Source organism: Myxocyprinus asiaticus, chromosome 6, assembly GCF_019703515.2.
Source record: "Myxocyprinus asiaticus isolate MX2 ecotype Aquarium Trade chromosome 6, UBuf_Myxa_2, whole genome shotgun sequence".
Taxonomy (NCBI): domain Eukaryota; kingdom Metazoa; phylum Chordata; class Actinopteri; order Cypriniformes; family Catostomidae; genus Myxocyprinus; species Myxocyprinus asiaticus.
Genome location: NC_059349.1, coordinates 5,777,088 through 5,799,887, shown reverse-complemented (window position 1 = coordinate 5,799,887; position 22,800 = coordinate 5,777,088). Strand labels below are relative to the sequence as shown.

At 38.2% G+C, this 22,800-nt stretch overlaps 1 protein-coding gene across 2 annotated transcripts in view; it reads left to right on the top strand.

The window, feature by feature from the left end:
* The first annotated feature begins 1,289 nt into the window (after window positions 1–1,289).
* LOC127442876 (phosphatase and actin regulator 1-like) overlaps window positions 1,290–22,800 on the top strand; it is a 76,786-nt gene continuing 55,275 nt past the window's right edge. For both annotated transcript variants that reach the window (XM_051701163.1, XM_051701162.1), the window contains exon 1: window positions 1,290–1,466. In XM_051701163.1, coding sequence (XP_051557123.1) covers window positions 1,379–1,466 — 88 coding nt within the window. In that variant the 5' untranslated portion in view covers window positions 1,290–1,378. The remainder of the gene's footprint in view (window positions 1,467–22,800) is intronic.

Here is a 22,800-nt window from a genome sequence, read left to right as displayed (position 1 = left end):
CTTTTACAATGTGACAGGACATTATCCTTGGTTATATATAAGAAAAATGTAGACAAACCTTTGATTCTTTTTGCTGATCTCAGATGCTGTTTGTTTGAAGTGGCACTTGTAAACTGCACATGCCAAGTGACCATGTGAATAAACTACACCCCGCCTGATGGTTCATCTGTAAAATGAGACCGTCATCAAGTGGTAGCTGCTTTTATTACAAAGTTACGCATGGATCGTTCAAGGCAAAGCCAGCGAAAAGGAAGTCTCAAAATTCAAATGAATGAAACAGAAAACACACAAAAAGACATCAATGAATGCACACATCACTTGATCCACAAATGCACATTCGGTACTTCACAAGACCATTTTGTGTTTAATTTGGAACATCTTCATTTGATTGCATCCACAAACTGTGATTTATTTGTACAAAAGGGAACATTTATATTCACAAATATAGCTCTATTTGTAGAAATAGGTGCACATTCATTTAATAATCAATTACACAGACACAAGTAAAAAGACATTTGTTTAAGGCTAATAACACACATTTATGAAGTTTTCCCACATTGATGGGTAGATGTGCCCACATTTATGAATGAATTTAGGATTTATTCATGGTAGTTGTTTGTGTGTGGGTCGGTCATGGTAAAAACAGCTAAACAAAAGTCTCAGAATTCAAACAGGATAGCCACAAAAACATGTCAATGAATGCATGCATGTCACTTGATCCACAAATGCACGTTCAATGCTTCACAAGGCCATTTTGTGTTTAATTTGGAACATCTTCCTTTGGTTAGACATGCAAATTGTGTTACATTTATACAAAAGGGAACATTTGTATTCACAAATATTTCTCTATTTGTACAAATCGCTGCACATTCATTTAATTCTGAATTTCACAATTTGAAAGGCATTTGTATGTGGATAGTAAGGTGCATGTATGACATTTATCGAACCGATGGATGTGTTTACGCATTTGTGAAAATGTTGATACTATATTCATCCCATACCTAGCCTACTGCACAAATTATATAAACTACAATAAATGTAGGATTTTCTACCCCATTTGGCACATTTTACGTAGTAGGACTAGTGTTGGTCAAGTGGTTACTTTATGACGATTTTCAAAAATCATTTTATATGATACTTTCTAGCAAATAAATGTCTTCATTAGCACAGAACACATTGTGAGATTTTAATGCGGCTCAAAGGAGAATTTGTCTTTCTGAGGCGTCATGCGCCCCCTGGAGGACGAGACAGTTTGTGAACGGTTACAAGCAACATTTGCCGCCCAACGGTCCCCGTTTCACCGACACCAGCACTCTGTCGTCAGCGACACTGTGTCCGTCCCAGTGAATCAGGCAGCCGCGGCCGCTCATGGAGGTTGATGGCGGCCTCTCTGGAGGATGATGCGGACTTCATGCCCATCCGGAGGGTGCCGTACCTCGCCAGGAGATCCGTCAGCCTCAAAACAGGTAACGCGAATGTAAAAGAACAACATTTCTGACTATTATATACAGACAGTCAGTGTTGAATGACCATGGAGCTTAATCTGTTGCGTAACACAGCAAGGTGATAATATAGGAAATCTAAGGTGATATAGATATTGTGATTGGGATCTTCTCTGCAGATGTGTAAAAATGATGCTGTGCGAAGCAGCATCCCTTGTTGCCATGGTGACCTGCCGTCATTTTCGTGCTGAGTCAGTACTAATGAGAGCACGAGGCAAATACTGCAACTGTAGGTTACTAGTATGGGAGTGATTACATAAACACAAAGGAAGTCGGCATTTTATGAATTGTATACGAGTTTAAATGTGTCTGTTTTGCTTGAAGAGGAAAGAAATACGTTAAGAATACTGTGTACATCACTGTGGTTCTGCTGGATGAAATGCGGACGTGAAGCGCTTGTGAAGTAGTGTAGGTGTCCAGTGGCTGCAGTTCAACACTACTGATCGGTTTATTATCACTGATCCAGTGGCCGAGATTCAAACATTGGTCCATCTGCATGTAAAAACTGCTGCTTTGTTGCTCGGATGTCATGTGTCTGCTGATGTACTGCCATAATGTAATGTTACACCCTGCAGTCTTACACAATCCTACAGTCTGAATGAAGCTGCATTGGTGGAAAGTTGAGCTCAATCTACAGCATTTGTGGCATGATGATGATTACCACAAGAAATCATTTCGACTCGTGAAAATGTTAGTAAGCCATGTTATATTAAAATCATGCTAACAAGCATATTGTTGATGTCGTGTGGTGATACTTTTGAGTTTTTTTCATATTTACCGACTGTCCCCCATTCACTTCCATTGTAAGTGCCTCATTGTTGCTTTTATTAAGAAAAGGAGGGACAAGTCAAAATTATTATTTTTTTTTTGGTAATCAGCATTATGCCATAAAAGATACAAAATCTTGTCACCATGCGTTACAGGACTGAGCGAAATATGAATTCGATAATTTCACAGTAGGCTGATGATGAATGCAACATCGAACAATCCAACCACTTACAGTATATGCTTATAGACTTCAGATCTTTCACATTACTTCAGTCCACTGTGGCGATTGTGTGTCATTCATTCAGTGGTGTGTGTTGTGTAAGTTTCGACAGGAATCTTGTTATTGACACAATTGGATTGCTGTGACAGTGGTGCAGTACAATCTGTCAGGATTTCCCCCATATAACTGACTCAGCAATACTCTCACTGTCTTACAGCCACTTACTGTCAAACGTCCTGATGTGTGTGAATATACGGTGTGTTTAGACAGGAATACAGAACACACACCTCTGCTAAAAAACTAAACAAAACAAAACAGGATGAACCTCACAGAAATTCTAATGGTTTTAATGGTAATTGTGTTGGTTTGAATGGAAACTATAATGTGTAATGTGTTGGCTTCTGTTGTTGGCATGTTATGTCTAGTGGATACCTTTAAGGACTAATGTATATCTGTAAAGAAACCCAATACAAACTATTAAATCCTAATATGAATATGGGACTTACACAGGGACTTGCTGTAGCTGCAGAACTATAATCCTGTACACACTGGAAAGTTTCAGGAGTGACAACCACATGTATTATGTACAAATACAACAACATAGTAATTCAAGGAGAAATATGCTGTTTTTACCCATATAAACCCAAAACAAGGTTTTCTGCATTAAATGCTCATAAAATGTGATCTCATCTTCATCAAAGTCACAATTATAGACAAACACAATGTGCTTAAGCTAACAACACACAAACAATTATAATCGCCCATGTCTTTATTGAACACATCCCATTAAACATTCACAGTGCTGTGGAAAAAGTAAGTGAACCCTTGGATTTAATAACTGGTCGATCCTCCTTTGGCAGCAATAAACTCAACCAAGCGTTTCCAGTAGATGTGGATTAGACCTGCACAACATTCAGAAGGAATTTTGGACCATTCTTCCTTACAGAACTGCTTCAGCTCAGCCATATTCTTAGGATGTCTGGTGTGAACAGCTCTCTTGTGGTCATTCCACAGCATCTCTACTGGGTTAAGGTCTAGGCTCTGAATGGCCACTCCAAAAGGTGGATTTTCTTTTTTTGAAGCCATTCTGTAGTTGATTTACTTTGATGTTTAGGGTCATTGTCCTGCTGCATCACCCAACATCTACTGAGCTTCAGCTGGCACACAGCAATCCTGACATTATCCTGTAGGATATCTAATAAACTTAGGAATTCATTTTTCCCTCGATGATGGCAAGCGGTCCAGACCCTGAAGAAGCAAAGCAGCCCTAAATCATGATGCTCCCTCACTGTACTTCACCGTTGGGATGATGTGTTCATGTTGGTATGCAGTGCCCTTTTTACGGCATTTGTAGTGCTGCGTGTATCTGTGCACTGTTCACAGCGCCAGTGACTTTGTAGCTTGGTGTCACTAGACTCTGAGATATGTCGCTAGTGGCTGTTCCTATTGTTTGTCACTGTAACGTTATTGGAGGACTGTACGTCTGGCCATAGCTTTTGAAAATTTGATCACAAATGAGACCTATACTGGTAAAATTAAGATATCATTACTAAAATTGTACATTCTGCAGTGTAGAGTGTTTATAAAATGTTCAGCAGTGTTCAGTCAGTGCATTAAATCATTAACAGGACAATCAATCTATCAATATAAATCAATAATAAGATGATCAATCTATCATAAATTAATGAATCAAACTCGCTCGGAATGCACACCGTTTCTGACATGCTTTTCCACACATTGTTTTATTATATCCACGCATGTGGTTACAGAAAATCCCTCACAATGCTGAAACTTCTCCATCTTGCCTGCACTCATCTCCAGTCTGCCAGGAGATGGATGACATGAGCTCTGCTGTCTTCACTCTCATTGGTAGTCGCTCGCGATTGTTGCTTGTCATTTGCATACAATTGAAATTTTCTCAACATGTCTTGTCGCTCTCCATGGCAATCTCTGTCGCTAACGGCTGCGGCAGCTCATGTAGCCGGAAGTCGCTGTGCTCTCATTGAAAATAAATGGGATCATGTCGCTGTCTTGCACGAAGTCACTGGCGGTGTGAACAGGGCTTTAGTTTCATCAGTCCACAAAACATTTTCCCAGTAGTGTTGTGGAGTGTCGAGGTGGTCTTTGGCAAACTTCAGGGGTGCAGCAATGTTTTTGTTGTAAAGCAGCGGCTTCCTTTGTTGTGTCCTGCCATGGACACCATGACTGTTTAATGTTTTACATATAGTAGACTCATGAAAAGAGATGATAACCAGTTCCAATGATTCCTTCAAGTCTTTAGCTCTAGGGTTCTTTTTTTTACCTCATTGAGCATTCTTCATTTTGGCTGGATGGCCACTTCTAGGGAGAGTAGCCACAGTACTAAATTGTCTCCATTTATAGACAGTTTGTCTAACTGTGGACAGATATATCTAAACTCTTTGAGATAACTTTGTAACCCTTTATAGCTTTATGGAAGCAAACATTCTTGATCGTAGGTCCTCTGAAATCTCTTTTTTATGAGGTATGGTCCATGTCAGCAGATGCTTCTTGTGAATAGCAAACTCAAAATGTTTGACTGCTTTTTATAAGTCAAAGTAGCTGTAACCCAGACCTACAATTGTGTTTCATTAATTGGACGCCAGGTTTGCCAACTCCTGACTCTAATTAGTTTTTGTTAACCTCATTAGTCTAGGGGTTCACTTACTTTTTCCACAGCACTGTGAATGTTTAATGTACAATATTTTCAATAAAGACATGGACGATTATAATTGCTTGTGTGTTGTTATCTTAAGCATATTGTGTTTGTCTATACTTGTGACTTTGATGAAGATGAGATCACATTTTATTACCAGCTAATTCCAAAGGTTTCACATACAGTCTATATATCTGGTATGGACAAACGGTATTCATTTTATTTTTTGGGGGGGTCTTAAATACACTATATTGCCAAAAGTATTCACTCACCTGCCTTTAGACGCATATGAACTTAAGTGACATCCCATTCTTAATCCATAGGGTTTAATATGACGTCGGCCCACCCTTTGCAGCTATAACAGCTTCAGCTCTTCTGGGAAGGCTTTCCACAAGGTTTAGGAGTGTGTTTATGGGAATTTTTGACCATTCTTCCAGAAGCGCATTTGTGTGGTCAAACACTGATGTTGGACGAGAAGGCCTGGCTCGCAGTCTTCACTCTAATTCATCCCAAAGGTGCTCTATCGGGTTGAGGTCAGGACTCTGTGCAGGCCAGTCAAGTTCTTCCACACCAAACTCGCTCATCCATGTCTTTATGGACCTTGCTTTGTGCACTGGTGCGCAGTCATGTTGGAACAGGAAGGGGCCATCCCCAAACTGTTCCCACAAAGTTGGGAGCATGGAATTGTCCAAAATCTCTTGGTATGCTGAAGCATTCAGAGTTCCTTTCACTGGAACTAAGGGGCCAAGCCCAGCTCCTGAAAAACAACCCCACACCATAATCCCCCCTCCACCAAACTTCACAGTTGGCACAATGCAGTCAGACAAGTACCGTTCTCCTGGCAACCGCCAAACCCAGACTCATCCATCAGATTGCCAGATGGAGAAGCGTGAGTCGTCACTCCAGAGAACGCGTCTCCACTGCTCTAGAGTCCAGTGGTGGCGTGCTTTACACCACTGCATCCGACACTTTGGATTGCACTTGGTGATGTATGGCTTGGATGCAGCTGCTCGGCCATGGAAACCCATTCCATGAAGCTCTCTACGCACTGTTCTTGAGCTAATCTGAAGGCCACATGAACTTTGGAGGTCTGTAGCGATTGACTCTGCAGAAAGTTGGCGACCTCTGCGCACTATGCGCCCCAGCATCCGCTGACCCTGCTCTGTCATTTTACGTGGCCTACCACATCGTGGCTGAGTTTCTGTCATTCCCAATCGCTTCCACTTTGTTATAATACCACCGACAGTTGACTGTGGAATATTTAGTAGCGAGGAAATTTCACGACTGGACTTGTTGCACAGGTGGCATCCTATCACAGTACCACGCTGGAATTCACTGAGCTCCTGAGAGCGGCCCATTCTTTCACAAATGTTTGTAGAAGCAGTCTGCATGCCTAGGTGCTTCATTTTATACACCTGTGGCCATGGAAGTGATGGGAACACCTGAATTCAATTATTTGGATGGGTGAGCGAATACTTTTGGCAATATAATGTATGTATTAACCCTTATGCACTGTTCTTCATTAAATCACGTTCCAGCTGTTCCCGGTCAAAAGTGACCAGAAACAATAAAAGGGTAATTCTTTTAATTATGAAAGTAATGTAACAACTCTAAATTAAATAATGTAAAAGCACAAAAGTTGTGCATTTTGGGTGTTTTTTATTTTTTTATTTAGGCCTTTTTATTTTATTTACTAATTTATTTACCTATATGAAAATTGACATTTCTTATGAATATTTTCTCAAATACTGAACCAGTCCTCATAATCATTATATACCATTCAAAAGCTTAAAGTCTCAAGAATCAACCTGTGCTGTCCATTTAAAAAAAAAAAGAAAAAACCAGATGAAATTACAAGTATAAACACTAGATGGCAGCAGAGAGCTACTTATTTATCCCTGGTTGAAGAGAAGATGATTTCTAGATTTTGTCATGAGTTCTGTATTTAGATATATATTTAAACATGATCAAAGACTACTTTTGTCAAAGTTTAGCATTTTTTTGATTTGTTTGAGGTTATTTTTGTCAGTTTATGGATACCTGAAATGAGTAGAATAAGATGAATGTGTGTGTGTGTGTTCAGCATTGTTGATGTGTTATGGTCTCACCAATTCATTTTGGTGTGTGTGTGTTCAGCATTGTAGCAGATTTTTCTTTTCTTTTTTTTTTTTTTTTTTTTGTGTCAAAAAAAAAAATAAATAAATAAATAAATAAAAATCTGTTTTATTGTCTGACCAGTTCAGTTTTGTGTGTATGTTTGTGCATAGTGGCTGTTTTTTTAGATTTTATATAATAAATCTTTCCCATTCATTTCCTATGGTGGTCACTTTTGACCAGGAACAGTAGAAGTGTGACTTTTTTTCTACCACTTAGACTGATCGAATCAACTCTTCTTTGTGTGTGTTCAGATATCAAATGGACGAAAAGTCACCAAGTCTTGTACCCGTCAGATAAAGGACACCAGTTTTACTGAAGAAACAAATTGATTTCTGTCAAAAATGATGGAACAGTGCATGAGAGTTAAAAATCTTAAATTTGCAAGCCTGAATAAGAGAGTACACCCTATACAAATTGAAATCTGAGATCACACTGAACACATTTTTTTTTTTTTTTTTTTTTGTGGTGAAGTAAATATAGCAGAAAAGATTATTTCTATATTGAATAAGTTAGTTTAAATATGAACTTGAACATATTAAGTAAATTCTACATTTTTACTCAATTCAAACATGTAATAATGAATGCTCTAGCCTATAAGTAAATATTATGTATGATTGCTTGTTATCTTTACAATGCGTTATCATGTACAGTATCAATCCTAAAGTTGAAATCCTTGTCATGTTTATTCGCTAATTTGAGTGCATTTATCAGGTTCACAAGTTTAAGTACCATATACATAAGATTTGTAAGTTCAATTTATAACTTTAATCAATATTAAGTAGATTTGACCTAATTTTATACCATTACATTTTACTTAGAAAATTTGTGTGCAAAACGTTTGAAATAAAAATTAAGTACATTTAATTAGTAATATTTTTTCAAGTGCAAATGGATTTTTTAAAAATTATTATTTATTTATTTTATCCTGGAAATAAACAGAAAATGTTAGGATTTTGAAAGAAACAAACAAAGAATAGTTGAATATAAAGAAAAGTTTCTGCAGGACTGCACAATTAATCAAATTGTGCATTCCAAATAAATTATCAAGATTACAATTACAGCTACCACAATTAACTAATCGTGAAAAGTGTCAATTACAGCATTCCACTGAGGTTCTGTAATGCAAGAAAAATAAAATAAATACAAATAAATAAAATATGTTTTTTGCAGCCGTGAAGTTGAAGTTGTCTTTATTACTGATGTATAATACAGCAATAAATTAATTCAGGAACACAGTTCTGACAGCCCACATAAAGAATGGCATGCAGATGCCCCAGAAAAGAAAAAAAAAAAAAGTATTTAATTAAATTAATTTGATCTAAATGAATTAATCAACAATTATTATTTTTGTCACAATCATTCAGCCAGAAAATGAACAGTTGAGAATTAACTGAATAATTAACATTCTGCACTAGACATTGTGTAGACAGTCAGATTTATTGAAGCACTCAAGATGCTCTTTTGAACATTCTCAAATCTTGCTGGATAACATGATCATCAGAATTTGATTACATGCTGTCGTTAAAGCAAAATGGTGACATACCAAATACTAAGACATTCTCAGATTCATTCATTCCAAAAAATTAAATGCAACTTTTCACTCAGAAACTTGAATGTGATAATAAAATTTGGAATAAAATGAAATGAGAATGCAAAAAAGAAGCAATTTCACTCATGGTTTAGACTTTTGGACCTCTTTCTCTCTCTCTTTCTCTCTCTCTCTCTCTCTCTCTCTCTCTCTCTCTCTCTCTCTCTCTCTCTCTCTATATATATATATATATTTCCCTCACTCTCTCTCTTTCTCAATAGATAGATATATTGATTGATTGATTGATTGATTTGACTGAGACAGAGAAAAATTATTTGGGTCTGTTGTATTCATAAATATACATAACGGCCAGTAGATGGCAGAAGATTTATAAATACTGTATACTGTATATGCGGCTAGAAACAAGACAGAAGAGAGAAGATGAGCAGCAGAGGGAAAATTAAAGTAATAATTACAAATACATACTATTAAAATAAGGAATGGAAAGGCTCATGGGCTAAATCTTCAAAGCAGACTTTCAAAAAAGGCCATAAATGTAGGCCATTTTTGTATATTACGCATATTTTACGCAAATACCACCAATTTATTTTGGACTGGCAAGAAAACTGGATGGTTTTTAATATTTACAAAATGTTTAATATTTAGCCAAACTCAAAATTTTTTCACATATTCAACTCTGTTTTATTAATTTTATACTTATCAATACATTTGCAAACATGCTGCATTTGCCATGTTGGTCTTGTCTTAGACTTGTATGTTCATGGACCTACGTCAAACAAACATCATCTGTAAAAATGTAAAATGCACGACCCGGATTGGTGTTGCAAGCAACACCTCAAAATGATTTGACGGTGATGATTTTTACCAGTTTAATTGTAAAGACTTTTGAAGATAACTCTATCGCCCCCTTGAATACTGACATTTGTTCCCGCCACAGTAACGCAAGAGCGTACATTAAAGGTGCTGTGAGCGATTTCAGCTGTTCTACTTTCACGAGACTGAGCCGTTGGATTAGCCACGCCCCTCTTTCCAAAACCCAGAACTCCAAAGATACCAAAATGAGCTTTATTGAGAGCAGAAACGGTGTTAAAAAAAAACACAGTAGCATGTTTGTTTGCTGTTTACGAAGTCTACAGCTGTCACAGAGACCGGTGAGATATCTCAGGACTCTGATTTCATTAATCTTTCAGGGAGAATGAACATTTTTTGCATACCTTTCTATGAAAAAATAGCCCCAACCCCAACCCCAGCCCGACACCCAACAACACCCCAGTGGTCATACAACCATAGACACAAAAACAAAAAACAAAACAAAACAAAAATGTATATATAATAAACACACACATCCACTAAACCTCTCTCTCCACTGTCCCTCCCCGAGAGCCCTCCAAAAAAGACAGATACTTGCCCCATTTCTCCACAAACAGGTCTAAACTCCCCAGTCTTCTGGATGCCCCCTCCTCAAAAGCTGCCACCCTGGCCATCTCCGAACACCACTCCTGAAATGGGTGCACTCCAGCCAACTTCCAACCCCATAAATTATCTATCTGGCAATCATAATACTAGTTAGGATCCAGTGTTTTATGTGCTTTATTCTCCATATTAATGACCACCCCATCTCCTAAAATACAGAGTCTGGGGCAAAATAAAATTTGAGAGCCCAATTCATCACACGTAAAACTCTGAATCTTCAACCAAAATTCTTGGATCTTAACACATCCCTAAAAGACATCTTCTGATTGATATCACCAGCAGGTAACTGAAACATCAGTGCAAAAGCGATCTTCTGTTGATGTAAGAGTTTCTTGCATTCCTTGAATCGATCACGTTTCTCTCGTCGAATTTGCAAAGTCTGGGAACAAGAAAATGCTGTGGTTCTTCCAAGAGAGCTTTCCTTTACTCCTCGCCTCATGTAACACAAAATCTTTATCGGATGATCTCAGAAATATGGCTAGAATTGATCAGGGCCTGTCTCCCTCAGTGTATCTGCGAGCCGGAACCCTGTGAGCTTGCTCGATTTCCATCTTATGGCCTGTTATGTCGAGCAGACTCGGAAAGAGCCCATCTAGGAATTTCACCATATCTCTGCCTTCCTCATGCTCAGGAATTCCAACAATTCGGATGTTGTTTCATCGATTACGATTCTCCAAATCCTCCAGTTTTTCCCAAACACGTTCCAAATCCACCTTGGTTGCTAGCGGATTAGCAGCTAATTCCCTCTCCGATGACTCCAGATAATTGATCCATCTCTCGACATCCGACAATCTTGTAACCAACTCAGAGAATTTCATCTCCATGGAAGTACTCAATCGACGTATTACAGCAAGATCCTCCAAATCATTAATGACTTTCGTTAGCATTGCCGACACATTCATCAATTCATGCCGGATTTATTTCAGTTCACCTTCCGAATTGAGTCCGGGACTTCCGGTTTGTTGTTCCGGGGAGTCAGCCCGAGCATGTAAGTGTCTTTTAATATCTCCAGAGCCTGAGGATTTAGAATTTTTGGACATATTGTCTTCCTAGAACAGTCAAGAATCAGGGTGTATCGAATCTCACCGGTTTATGACACAAATAGTATTAAAACTAGCAAAGTGCGCAGAGCTCGCCGTTCACACGTCTACTCCTCGCATGGTGTCACGTAACTCTTCCTGTTTGTGTCATTTTGGACTTACACTGACACCTAGCGGCTTGGATGCAGCATCATTTAAAATCAATAGTTTTCAGTTTCAGATGCCATTGTAGAAATGTAGTATTCACAGTCAGCCATGATAACTTTAATCAATGAGTGAAAGTGTCAAATAACTGGACAGTTACTGAGATTAAGCGAGTAGTATTCGGCTGGTCATGTGATTCTAACATGGCAGCCCCCATGAGCGGACCCTCTCCATGTAGAATAAAACAGCTTTTATAAGGTTACTGATATGACTGGAGTCTTCATTTTAATGTGAGTGCTCATGATTTCCTACATATATTGGAAAATTACAATTCATCTCTTTAGGAGTTAAACTTTTTTAACGAGGACAAAATTACTTTTAAGATCTCCGACCTTGGAGGTACAAAATTCCCAGGAGGACTTGAAACATACTCTTATAAAAGTAGCTTTTTAAGCTACATTGTTACTTTTTATTGAAGATACTACATGGGTTGGCTTTTTCTCTGGAGTTGTCTGCAAAAGTGGAACCTTAAAGGGGTAGTTCACCCAAAAATGTACTCGCCCTCATGCTATCCCAGATGTGTGACTTTCTTTCTTCTGCTGAACACAAACAGATTTTTAGAAGAATTTCTCAGCTCTGTAGTTCAATGCAAAGCAAGTGAATGGTGTCCAGAACTTTGAAGGTCCAAAAAGCACATAAAAGTAACCCATACGACTTCAGTTGTTAAATCTTCAGAAGCGAAATGATAGGTGTGGGTGAGAAACAGATTCATATTTAAGTCCTTTTTTTACTATAAATGCTCCTCCCTGCCCAGTAGATGGCGATATGCACAAATAATGTGGACTGCCAAAAAAAAAAGAAGAATGTGAAAGCTTCTGAAATAAATGCATGTAATGTACAGTTGTGCTCAAAAGTTTGCATACCCTTGGAGAATTGGTAATATATGTACCATTTTTAAAGAAAACATGAGTGAGAAGGCAAAACACATTTCTTTTATTTCTTATTGGATTCATATTCAACTGTAGGTTATAACAGAATGGCACAATCATAAAACAAAACATGGCAACAAAGAATAAAATGAAACGACCCCTGTTCAAAAGTCTGCATACCCTTAGTTCTTAATACTGTGTATTGCCCCCTTTATCATCAATGACAGTGTACAGTCTTTTGTAATAGGTGTCTATGATGCCCCAAATTCTTGCAGGTGGTATAGCTGTCCATTCGTCTTGGCAAAATGCCTCCAGGTCATGCAAAGTCTTTGGTCGTCTTGCATGAACCGCACATTTGAGATCTCCCTTGAGTGGCTCGATGACATTATGGTCAGGAGACTGTGATGGCCACTCCAGAACCTTCACCTTTTTCTGCTGTAACCACTGGAGGGTCAACTTGGCCTTGTGCTTAGGATCATTGTTGTGCTGGAAAGTCCAAGAGCGTTATAAGCATGATAAGACGCTGCATACATCTTGCCATCAATTTTCACAAGATTCCCCGTGTCATTAGAGCTCACACACCCCCAAAACATCAGTGAGCCACCACCATGCTTCACAGTGGGGATGGTATTCTTTCCACAATAGGCCTTGAGGCCCTCTCCAAACATAGCGCTTATGGTTGTGACCATAAAGCTCTATTTTGGTCTCGTCACTCCAAATTACAGTGTGCCAGAAGCTGTGAGGCGTGTCAAGGTGTTGTCGGGCATATTGTAACCGGGCTTTTTTGTGGCACTGGCACAATAAAGGCTTCTTTCAGGCAACTCAACCATGCAGCTCATTTTTGTTCAAGTATCATCGTATTGTGCTCCTTGAAACAACCACACCGTCTTTTTCCAGAGCAGCCTGTATTTCTCCTGAGGTTACCTGTGGGTTTTTCTTTGTATCCCGAACAATTCTTCTGGCAGTTGTGGCTGAAATCTTTCTTGGTCTACCTGACCTTGGCTTGGTATCAAGAGATCCCTGAATTTTCCACTTTTTAATAAGTGATTGAACAGTACTGACTGGCATTTTCAAGGCTTTGGATATCTTTTTATATCCTTTTCCATCTTTATAAAGTTCCATTACCTTGTTACACAGGTTTTTTGACAGTTCTTTTCTGCTCCCCATGGCTCAGTATCTAGCCTGCTCAGTGCATCCACGTGAGAGCTAACAAACTCATTGACTATTTATACACAGACACTAATTGCAATTTAAAAAGCCACAGGTGTGGGAAATTAACCTTTAATTGCCATTTAAACCTGTGTGTGTCACCTTGTGTGTCTGTAACAAGGCCAAACATTCAAGGGTATGTAAACTTTTGATCAGGGCCATTTGGGTGATTTCTATTATCATTATGATTTAAAAAGGAGCCAAACAACTATGTGATGATAAATGGCTTCATTTGATCACTATCCTTAAATAAAAGACAGTTTTTTTGCATGATCAGTCATATTTTCAAAATCAATGCCAAAATTTCACAATTTCTGCCAGGGTATGCAAACTTTTGAGCACAACTGTATATATTGGAGTATTAGCTAATATTAGAAGTTACTCTGATGTGAATTCCTTACGTTTAGACAGTTTAAGATATTGCGTTATGTGAAGTGCGTTTTTAAGAAAATAGCTTATTCACAACACAAGTTACGGATTCTGACTAGCGTGAGTTCTCCTGTTCCTTGGCTTCACAGTCTGTGCAAATCTAAGTTATAATATTATAGTTATATTGTGGATAGCTAAATAATAGTATATATATATATATATATATATATATATATATATATATAGATAGATAGATAGATAGATAGATATATGATTATGTATTTATATACTGTATACTGTATATGCATTTGAGGTCATTTACCCAGTAAAACGGTTTGTTTTATTGGTGCTCCGCTCTTCCAACTCATGCAACTCATACTATGACTGGATTATTTGAATAAATTCTTAAACAAAAAAATTTCTTGTCATATTTTTGTCCACAAGATGTTTGAAATAGCATTAATTATTGTCATTTTTTGTCTTGTCTTCATTGTCATTGACAAAATAAAAATAAAAACTTTGATGAAAATATTAACATTGCACATATTTTAAGGCAAATTTTAGTCAGCTGGAGAAAATCAACATCAAGAAATGACTGCTTTCAGTCATTTTTAATATCCACGATTGATTCTAAACGTTTCATGTTAGCATAACGCTAAGCTAATGACATGGTACTGATAATAAAAGTATGCTCTAATAAAATACGTAGCACACACAAAGTCTGTTAGATTGAACTGTTTTATCAATACTTTTTTCACAGTTTTCAGCATTTAATGAAACATATTTTATTTCTCTCACTTCATCCACCATCTTGAATTTTTTTTCTGGAATTGTCTTCTCTGTGAAGGATACATTTGATGTTGCCTTAGAATTTGGCCAAAATGAAGTACTACCTTTTGGGGAAGACTTCACATCGGGAGAGCGCCTACAGTATGATGCCTTAAAATGCTGCCTACATAGACAGCTTACAACAGGTTTTTGAACCTTTAACAATGCTTGAATATGTGGTGAAATCATACTTAACTTGATCGATTTACTTTTCTTTTTGTGTTGCAACAATAGTGTAATATAAAACTCAACAAATCGTGTTATTAAAATCTATTGTTTTGCATTGACCGGAAAGCCAAGGTTTGGTAGTTCCAACACTGCTATACGCACTTGACGTCCCCAGAGTTGAAAGCGTGAATTCTCCAAACATAAATTCATGTAGATGTAAGAGACTGGTGACTCATGGTGAATCATTTCTTAATGGCATTGCTCTACAGTTTTTGTTGAGTCACTGAGGTACTGATTTAATTTTGTGGCATTTGTTGAGGATGTAGTTTTGTGGCATTTTAGATGTATTCTTTTAAGTGTCAGTCTGTCCCACATTGCTCATGCAGTTTGTTCATGTTTGGCGTAAGTGGTCCTTATTTTGAGACTTTTCGGATTTTTGAGTAGCGGATTTAGACATGGGTGACGTGCACAGGGTGGCAGGGAGGCACCAACACAGACCCCCCAAGGTCAACAACTTTGTACTTCAGACATCAATTAGTTTAGGCTTTGATTGACCTGCTAAGAAGTGTTTACACAATGAATGCAAAGTGCAAAAAAAATTTTTTCAGATGATAACAGGTTGCCACTCAAGGAATTAAACATGGACGTAATTAGGTCATGTGATAACAATGTATACTTCTGATTGAAATATTACTAAACAGTAGTCAAATATTACTTTTTAAAAAGTATTTGAACCAATAAGCATTTTTGCACTATGGGACCGAATGGTTCTGATTGCGGAACTATGCCATTCCATATCGATCTGGGCTCATTGCCACGGTTACGGTTTATTTTTCTATGGTGGTAAACGTAAATCAATTCTTCACTGGATTGTTGCCACTCCTTCCATTCATCTTCTTTGCTGTGGTCTGATTAATGTGTATACATACTGGATGAAGCTGAGCTACAGTCGCATTTAATCTAGAGTTCTGACAAACTTGCCGCAAACTTGCAGCAAATTTACCATTCATTATTTTCACATGCAAAAGAGCTTGAGATTCACCACAAATGTTTGCCAGAAGTTTGCAGCTCTTTGCCGGTAGTGGTGAACCTGCGGCAAAACCTTTGGCGACAATGAAGAGTTTGCCACAAAGTTAATTTGCATGTGAAAATAATGAGTGCTGAATTTGTGGCAAGTTTGCCAGAACCCATGATTTTTGTAAGAGTATCTAGTTCTGTTGGTTCGATTTCGGTCGGACTAAAGCATTTGCATGATATTTTAAAAAGACACATAACTGTTTTATTCAGTCCAACTGAAATCTTACTTTTAAAAGTGCACAGACAGCACGTGTTCAGATGTGAAACAGGGAACGCCACATCATTGCAACGTCTAATAAGCTAAGTCTCAAAACCTAGTGAGCCGCCTACATAGACATCAATTATGGGCCAAAATGATTCCTAAAAATATTGTCTAGATAGGCAGCTCACAAGTTTTGGAAGTGCTATACTACTCTTACTATTTCTGCCAAACTAGTCTCCTAGAATTAACGTTACAATAACTACATTTTTGCAAACTGAGTTTTTACGAGTTTTGCCACAGATTCCTGGTGAAATTAACTCTAGAGGCGCTACTACAACAGCTAAGTTTTATTTATTTAATGCTTATACTACCAACCCACCTACATTTACACACTTATTCCAATATGATTAGCTTGCACATTAGCTAACCTGATTAGCTTGGACTCGGAAGACAGAGCCCAACCAAGTACGTAAGTTGACACCTGAGCTGTGTCATAAAAAAAGGCATGAAATGATGTGGGTGCTTCAGAAAATGTGCATTTCATGTCGCAGTTGCACTTAGGACACTATTGGTTAGTTTTAGGTTAAAATTTTGGGTCAGGGAGGTACGTTTTACTGATTAAAACCATTTAATATTCACCTTAAAAACCTGGTCTGATTACGACACCATTTCACTCGCTATTGGCACCCCTCACTGGACATTTCACTGGGAAACTACAGCGAAACATGTAATGATGCACCAAATTTTGTGCTTCATTACAATATCTGATTCAATATCTGATAACTGTATGGCTGCAACCAATGATTATTTTGATAATCGATTAATCTAATGGTTATTAGAACGATTATTTGACTATTCAGCGATTATTGCAACGATTAATCATTAGCTCTTAGCCAATTATTCAGCTTGTGCCTCGACCTAAAAGGTTGTATTTAACATGCTTACTAACAATAAAGAGGACAAAATCATCTTTTAAAAATACGTCTAAATGACATTCACTGAATTAAAGGGGAAATTATTATTTTTTTTATTAAGTTTAATTCAGTAAAGAAATTCACTGCAAAAACTCTTATTCAGGGCTCCAGACTGCGACTAAAATGTTTGCAAATGCAACAATGCAAAATGAGTTTAAATGTATTTGGCTATGGTATATGTAAACTTCTGACTTCAACTGTATATATACTGTTTATTAAACCTCTGATTAATGGATTATCAGCTGTCTTCCTTTTCTTCAGCTTTCTATCTTGTTTCTGAACAGCAATCTAATCGAGCAATTCTGTGATTTGGTGACTAAAAACAGCCATTTGGCTCCTTAATGTTTCAGTTTAGGAGCCAATGGCTCCTAAGCCTTTTTTTTTCTTCCATCTGGAGCCCTGCTATTGTTATCAAGTGTTTTTGTCTTCTTTTCAGTTAAAAATTGTCTAAAAATCCTTAAAATAAGATACATTTACTTGAGAAGCAACATATAAGATATTTAGACTTGCTTTAAGAGAATATATCTTAAATATAAGTATGTTGTACAGAAGTGTATTTTTTCATACTTCTGCGAGTGCATTAAAGACAAAATACACTTATATTCAAGATCTGTTCTCTAAAAGCAAGTCTAAATATCTTATATGCTGCTTCTCAGGTGAATGCATCTTTTTTTAAAGGATGTTTAGATATTTTAAAATATTTGTATTTTTTGTTTAATCCCCCTTTTCTCCCCAATTTGGAATGCCCAATTCCCACTACTTTGTAGGTCCTCGTGGTGGCGCGGTTACTCACCTCAGTCCAGGTGGCAGAGGAAAAGTCTCAGTTGCCTCCACTTCTGAGACCGTCAATCTGCGCATCTTATCACGTGGCTCGCTGTGCATGACACTGCGGAGACTCACAGCATGTGGAGGCTCATGCAACTCTCTGCGATCCACGCACAAATTACCATGCGCCAAATTGAGAGCGAGAACCACTAATCGCGACCACGACGAGGTTACCCCATGCGACTCTACCCTCCTTAGCAACCGGGCCAATTTGGTTGCTTAGGAGACCTGGCTGGAGTCACTCAGCACGCCCTGGATTCAAACTCGCGACTCCGGGGGAGGTAGTCAGCGTCAATACTCACTGAGCTACCCGGGCCCCCCAAATATTTGTATTTTTTATATTATAGATAACAAATATTATAGTTCCTAAAGTAAATGTATGTTGTTTTAAAGGAGTTTTAGATATTTATATTTGAAAATAAGCCAAAACAAAAACAAATCAAAAACGTATTTTGTTGCAGTGTATAATGGGGCGAAGACTACTCTCTCTTACCTTTTTGTTCACTTCGATCCATCTTTAACTCACAAAAAAAAAAAAAACCTCTCTCTTATTAATAAAGCTGCGTTTTGCCAATTTTCTTCACAATAAGAAATGTACAGTGACACATATGTTATGATTCAATAAGTCGCGAGCCATCACGTTATAATCTAGCTGCAGCAAGTGCGCGCGCTCCAGGGACGAGCATCCCCGTGCCAGAGTGTGTATCAGCCGGGTGCAGTTTCAATCTGTCCCCTTAGATCGGGACATTCGCACAACTCATAGAAGAGGTGCTGACCGCACAGAGAAATACCAGTTTCAGAGTTTGTAGTTATTTACATGACCTGCTTCCGTATTATTTGAACTTTAATAAAGTTATAGCACATTAAATATAACTGCATTATAGATGTAACGCCGGGGTGTTTCCTTTAAAGATGCTCGACATGCAAGTTTTGCTCCGGCTCCACTTTTTCCACAACGAGAGTGCTTCTGTATTTACTTATTTTGTATTTTTGTATAATTCCCTCATACTTTGCGATCTACATCACCTGAAGCTGTTTGGAAAGTTGCATCTGGACTGTGAGATGTGTTTTCTCTCCTCCTCAGTCAGCATCATCATTAGAGTTTAATGTGAACTTATGTTATGTTAAATGAGATCAAACGACTATTCGACAACTGACTTTTTTATTGTTGACATTGTCGATAATGTTGACTAATTGTTTCAGCCTTAATTTATTGGGGTTATGGTCCTGCATGATGGCAGTGTACAGAGCAGCTTGGTAGTTTGCTATTCAAAATAGCCAAAAAGCTCTTTTGAGATGCCAAATGCCTAGCCTTGAAAGTAGACAAGAGTTGGCGGTTGCAGCCATGGGATGAGTGAAATACATGTTGTAAAGCTGGACAGTTCTTAGTTCTCGTAGCGGATCAGCCACAGATGAGATCAAAGGCTGATATTGCGGGATTCGCGTTCATGCACTTGTGATTGATGTGATTCAATTCTGATGCTTTTTTTCGATTAACACTTTTTATTGATTCATACATTTGAAACAGAAAAGCAAAACATACATAGAATCAACTATATCCCCCATTATTTCCTTTCCCCCCTCCCAATCCCACCCTGACCCTCAACAAATATCCCTGTGGTTACAACTTAAGTTACAGACAAAAAGAAAAGAAGAAAAAAAAAAAAAATATATATATATATATATATATATATATATATATATATATATATATATATAAAAAGAATAATAATCACACACATTTAAATTTGAACTTCTCTCTCCAATGCCCCTCCCCGAGAGTCCTCCAAAATGAACTAATCTAAGTTGCCTAGCCTTCTATATGACAATTCCTTGAATGCCGCTACTCTGCCCATCTTTGTGCACCACTCTTGAAGTGAGGGCGCTCCAGCAGACTTCCATCCCCTAAAAATGATCTGTCTGGCGATCATAACACTGGCTAGGACCCAATATTTTATGCAATTATCCCCTATATTAATGACCGCCCCGTCACCTAAAATACAGAGTCTGGGGCAAAATGAAATATGAGTGCCCAATACATCACACATAAAACTCTGAACCCTCAACCAAAATTCTTGGATCTTAACACACCACCAAAAAACATGGGTTGTGTCCCCATCTTCTGATTGGCATCACCAGCAGGTGGGTGTGTCTTTAAGACCAAGCCTATACAGTCTAGAGGGGGTCCAATAGAATCTATGTAAATTCTTAAATTGCATAAGGCGCACCCTTGCATCTCTAGATGTAGACTTGATGTTTTTTAGAATCCTAGCCCACACTCCCTCCTCCAATACCAAGTTAAAATCTCTTGAGAGAAGTTGAAGCTCAGTCCCCCAGACTCTGAATTAGCAGGGAGTAATACACTGATGCCTCATGACCTTTTCCAAAAGCAGTCATCACCACTCCCAGAGTATCTGCCACTTTAGAGGGTTGTATGCTACTCCCAAAAATAGTACAGAGCAGGTGGCACAGCTGTAAATACCTAAAGAACTGAAATCTGGGAATCCCAAAATGAACCAAATTTTCAAAGGATCTCAATATTGTATCAATAGTGTATTAACCTCCCTCACAATCCACTCTGTCTAGCAGAAAGGGGATTTATTAATACATAATTTTGGGTTCAGCCATATGCTCAAGGCAACATTTAAATAAATGTCCAAATTAAACACTCTGGACACTTTTGTCCATACCGAGTGCAAATGTGAGATAACGGGGTGTAATTTAACTTCTCCGATTAGTTTGATAGAAAGGCTTTGCAATGGCAAAATAGGGGCAAGAACTTCCAGTTCAATACAAAACCAGGGAGGGGCTCTCTCAGGTGGAAGCGACCGATGAGCCAAATATCTGAGACCGAATGCATAATAATAAAACAAAATCTTGGGTAGGCCTAGCCCACCTTTGTCAATCGGCCTATGAAACTTACTGAAATGGAATCTGGGATGTTTACCATTCCAAATGAAGGACTTCACTATGCCATCAAATTGCTTGAAATAAGAAAAGGGGACATCTACAGGGAGAGACTGTAGCAGGTAGTTGAATTTTGGAATACAATTCATTTTAATAACATTAACCTTCCCAATCATAGAGAATTGTAATGAAGCCCACCTGCCCACATCACTTGAAAACCTTTTTATTAAAGGGTCAAAATTAACTGTAACTAAATCACACAAATTCGCTGGGAATAAAATACCCAAATACTTAATGCCCTGTTTGGGCCACTGGAAGGCACCCGGCTGAAAAGTCATTACCGGGCAGTACGCTGTCAGAGCCAAAGCTTCAGATTTAGACCAATTAACTCTGTATCCCGAAAACTTAGAAAAGGAATTAATAATTCTGTGGAGGCAAGGCGTAGATCTAGTAGGGTCGGAGACGAATAATAAAATATCACACTACACCTCCCACCACCACCCCAGGAAAATCCTCCTTCTTTCTTATCACGGCTGCTAATGGTTCCAGAACAAGAACAATAATGGGGAAAGAGGGCAATCCTGCCGGGTGCCCCTATCCAGAGTAAATTAATCTTTAATTAATCCATTCGTTTGTACCGCCGCTGCAAGGTGTCTATTTCAAAATAGACATAAATTTCCAAAATATTAAAAAGATATTCCAATTCTACCATATCAAATGCCTTTTCGGCGTCAAGTGAGATAGCAGCGACCAGAGTCTGACCATTCGCCACTGACCACATGATATTGATGAAACACCTAATGTTATCAGAAGAGCTACGGCCCTGAATAAACCCCATCTGATCTATATGTATAAGAGATTTCATAACTTTACTTAATCGGTTAGACAACATTTTTGACAATATTTTAACGTCTAGCTGGATCAAGGAAATTGGACTGTAACTCTTACACTCGCTTGGATCTTTGTCCTTTTTAAGAATCAGACTGATCCGGGCTTGTGTCATGGATGGCGGAAGCTTTCCATTCTTTAATGATTCCATATAAACTTCTAGCAAAAGTTGAGCCAATTCTGTAGCATAAGATCTAAAAAACTCAGCAGCAAGGCCATCTGGCCCAGGAGCCTTGCCTGAAGCAAGGCCTTAACTACCTCGCCAAGCTCCTCCAAAGTTATCTCAGAATCAAGAAAATTTTTTTGCTCAGCCATCAGTTTAGGAAGTTCTAATGGTTCCACAAAGTTTCTAATATCCTCATCAGTAGACGAAGACGTGGAACTATAGAGATCAAAATAGAATTCTTTAAAAGCATTATTAATATCAATGGCTGAGGTAAATATTTCACCACCAGCAGATTTCACTGAGGGAATGGTAGAAAAAGACTCTCTCTGTTTTACATATCTATCCAGAATTTTTCCTGCCTTTTCCCCCAACTCAAAGTATGACTGTCTTGCCCTGAATAGCCAAAACCCCACCTTCCGTGACAAAATAGTATTATATCTGTATTTAAATCGGGTCAATTCTCTGAGGCCATCAGACGACATTTGGCGCTTCAGCTCTGCCTCGGCACTTTTAATATTCCCTTCCAACTCCACAAGTTCTTGTGCTTTGGAGTTTTTGGTGAATGCGGCATACTGTATGATCCGGCCCCTAAGAACCGCCTTAATTGCCTCTAAGCCACGCCCACAGAGGATACTGAGGACCAGTTGGTCACCATATAGACATTGATTTCAGCCTTTAGCATTTGTTGGAATTCAGGATTTTGCAAAAAGGATACATTAAAGCGCCAACTA